This window comes from Borostomias antarcticus (assembly GCF_949987555.1).
Source record: "Borostomias antarcticus genome assembly, chromosome: 23".
NCBI lineage: Eukaryota > Metazoa > Chordata > Actinopteri > Stomiiformes > Stomiidae > Borostomias > Borostomias antarcticus.
Window position 1 is genome coordinate 7,694,717 of NC_140256.1, and position 2,500 is coordinate 7,697,216.

Sequence of the window (2,500 nt, forward strand, 5' to 3'; positions counted from 1 at the left end):
CTGTTGTAGAAGCCCTCGTAGCTGTGCGACAGGCTGGCGGAGTACTGGAGCGTCAGCACGCACCTCTGATGGGCCATCAGCTCCTCTGTGAAGGACAGGGCGATCTGCTGCCACGCCCGATACTCCAGAACCTCCACATCCTGGGCCTCCGCCTCCTCTAGCTACAGACACACAGGACACCACTATGCACCTCCTCCTGCTCCAGCTCCTCCATCTACACCGTCTCCTCCACCTTCTTCCCTACCTCCTCCTCCTACTCCACCTCCTCCCCCATCTCTACCTTCTCCACCACCTTCTTCTCGGCCTCTCCTACTCCTCCTCCCTAGCCTCACAGAGCGACAGACACATCAGGATACACCTCCTCCTACTCCTCCTCCTCCTCCTCCCTGGCCTCACCTAACTACAGAGACACACAGGACATCAGGATACACCTCCTTCTACTCCTCCATCTCTACCTCCTCTTCCTCCACCTCCCCCTCATGTCAGACCTCAGCCTCAACTAGCAACAGAGACACATCACTTGAGGGTTGCCGTGGTGATGGCCCTACCTTGAAGGTTGCCTTGGTGATGTTGAGCTCTGCACTGTGCAGCACAATGCGCTTGGTGTTATGCTGTACCACCATGGTGATGACGGTGCGTCCCGTGAAGGTCATGGAGGTCAGGTTGGGGTTCAGGGAGAGGTCGTAGCTCAGAGGTCGCACGCTGGCAGGGAGGCGGAGCCCCGTCCAGGGGAACAGCTTCCCATTGGACGCCAGCGGGTGTATGAGCTCCATGGGAGAGGAGGAGTTAGCCTTCCGACAACCGGTCTGAGAGAAGGAGGGGGGGTGGGGGGAGAAAAAATACTAAACACCCTCACCATCATCCGCCATCATTTAGGGCGCCCCCTAGGGGTGGGGGATAAAATAGATTCTTTGATGCATCGCAATTCTCTCAAACGATGCATCGCTCAATGCGGAAAACTCATAATTGGAAAGATTTCCCCGCTGCATTTTCCTGGATTCTGTTATGTGTTCGGACAGGCGAAGCGGGAGTGGTTCACCTAAACACGAAACAGCTTTTTACAGCCCTGAATGTGATTGTAGGATTCGAGCAATGGGCTCTCTCCCTACCGCTCCATCAGTCTGGCTCCAAGTCCCACAGACAGGCCTGACGTCTTTCATTTTGTTTTGTACATGACAGTGTTATCACGTGTAGAAAAATGAACGCACACCAAAGGTTATAGGGAGATGCTGATCACTGGAAGTAGAAACAGGAAAAGGATGTGCTACTCTGGCTCTGTGCATTTTCTCTTTAAATAGAATGACGTTTCGGCCTTCAGGCCTTCTCTTTTAGCAATGGAAAAAAGGCCATGGTATCAACAGGATGAAGTCCATATTAATGTCTTCCATCAAGACTATATTATTCTTGTTCAATAGGCTAAAATGGGTTTGGATTTTTCAGTTCTGCCGTGACCATTCTCATGGCTAAAGGAAATGAATAGGCCTTTTAATTTACACTTTGCCTTGTCTTTCTTTGGTAACCATTTTATCAAAGCATTACTAGCATATATATATATATTATATTAACGATGTCTTTATTCTTCTTCTCCCAGATCCTCCCAGAGATTTGTTTATCCTAATTCTATCTACTGCAGGACCTATTGCCTTGCGCACTGTTCTGTTGTGATAACATTTCGATTGATTGAGTGATACTGCTACTGTAGCCTAACCTATGTTTTTGTTTCAAAAATGTATTGAAAAGAATAGCCTGCACATATATATATATATGCACATAATATTATATATTTTATAGATGTATGTTTTATACAGTATGCAAATTATAAAGCAACTAAACATCAGCCCTTGTAGAATAGCAACAAAAAAAGAAAGCTGCAATAATATTGCATACCACAGTGTGGCGCCACCCTTTTGTACCGCTGGGGAAATGGGGAAATGTATTCACTGCGACAGCCCTAACGTACAGTATGCAAGAACTTTGGCTTCTATGAAGTTGAAGGGAAAAAAGGACAAGAGCCACACAGTATGCAAGTTGTGTTGAGCTAAAATGAAATACTTTGGAAACACAACAAACATGAGACACCAATAAAAAATGTTGATGCATCAAGATGCATCTATAATCGTTTTATAATCGATAATCCTTTTATAATAGCATCATTGCCCTCTGAATCGGAATTGAATCATGAGGTGCCAAGAAATTCCCACTCCTAGTGCCTGTCTACAAGCATGCACGCGCTCACATGCACACACACACACACACACACACACACACACACACACACACAACACAAACACACACACACAGGGGATCAGCCATACCCTAGTGAAGGTGCATCCTGGGAGGAAGTAGAGGACCATAGCCATGGACGCCACCAGGACCATGATGAACACACCCACCACCACAGTACGGGCAGAGGGCCGTGAGCACGTCCTGACACACACACACACACACACACACACACACACACACACAAACACACACACACACACACACACACACACAC

General features: G+C 47.5%; 1 protein-coding gene across 1 annotated transcript in view; it reads right to left on the bottom strand.

Moving 5' to 3' along the window:
* Positions 1 to 2,500, bottom strand: part of lnpep (leucyl/cystinyl aminopeptidase) — a 15,466-nt gene that overhangs the window by 7,544 nt on the left and 5,422 nt on the right. Inside the window, exons 4-6 of the mRNA XM_084457655.1 lie at positions 2,316 to 2,427; positions 549 to 806; positions 1 to 161 (exon numbers count right to left, since the gene is read on the bottom strand). The exon at positions 1 to 161 is cut by the window's left edge and continues 30 nt beyond it. Coding sequence (XP_084313781.1) covers positions 1 to 161; positions 549 to 806; positions 2,316 to 2,427 — 531 coding nt within the window. The remainder of the gene's footprint in view (positions 162 to 548; positions 807 to 2,315; positions 2,428 to 2,500) is intronic.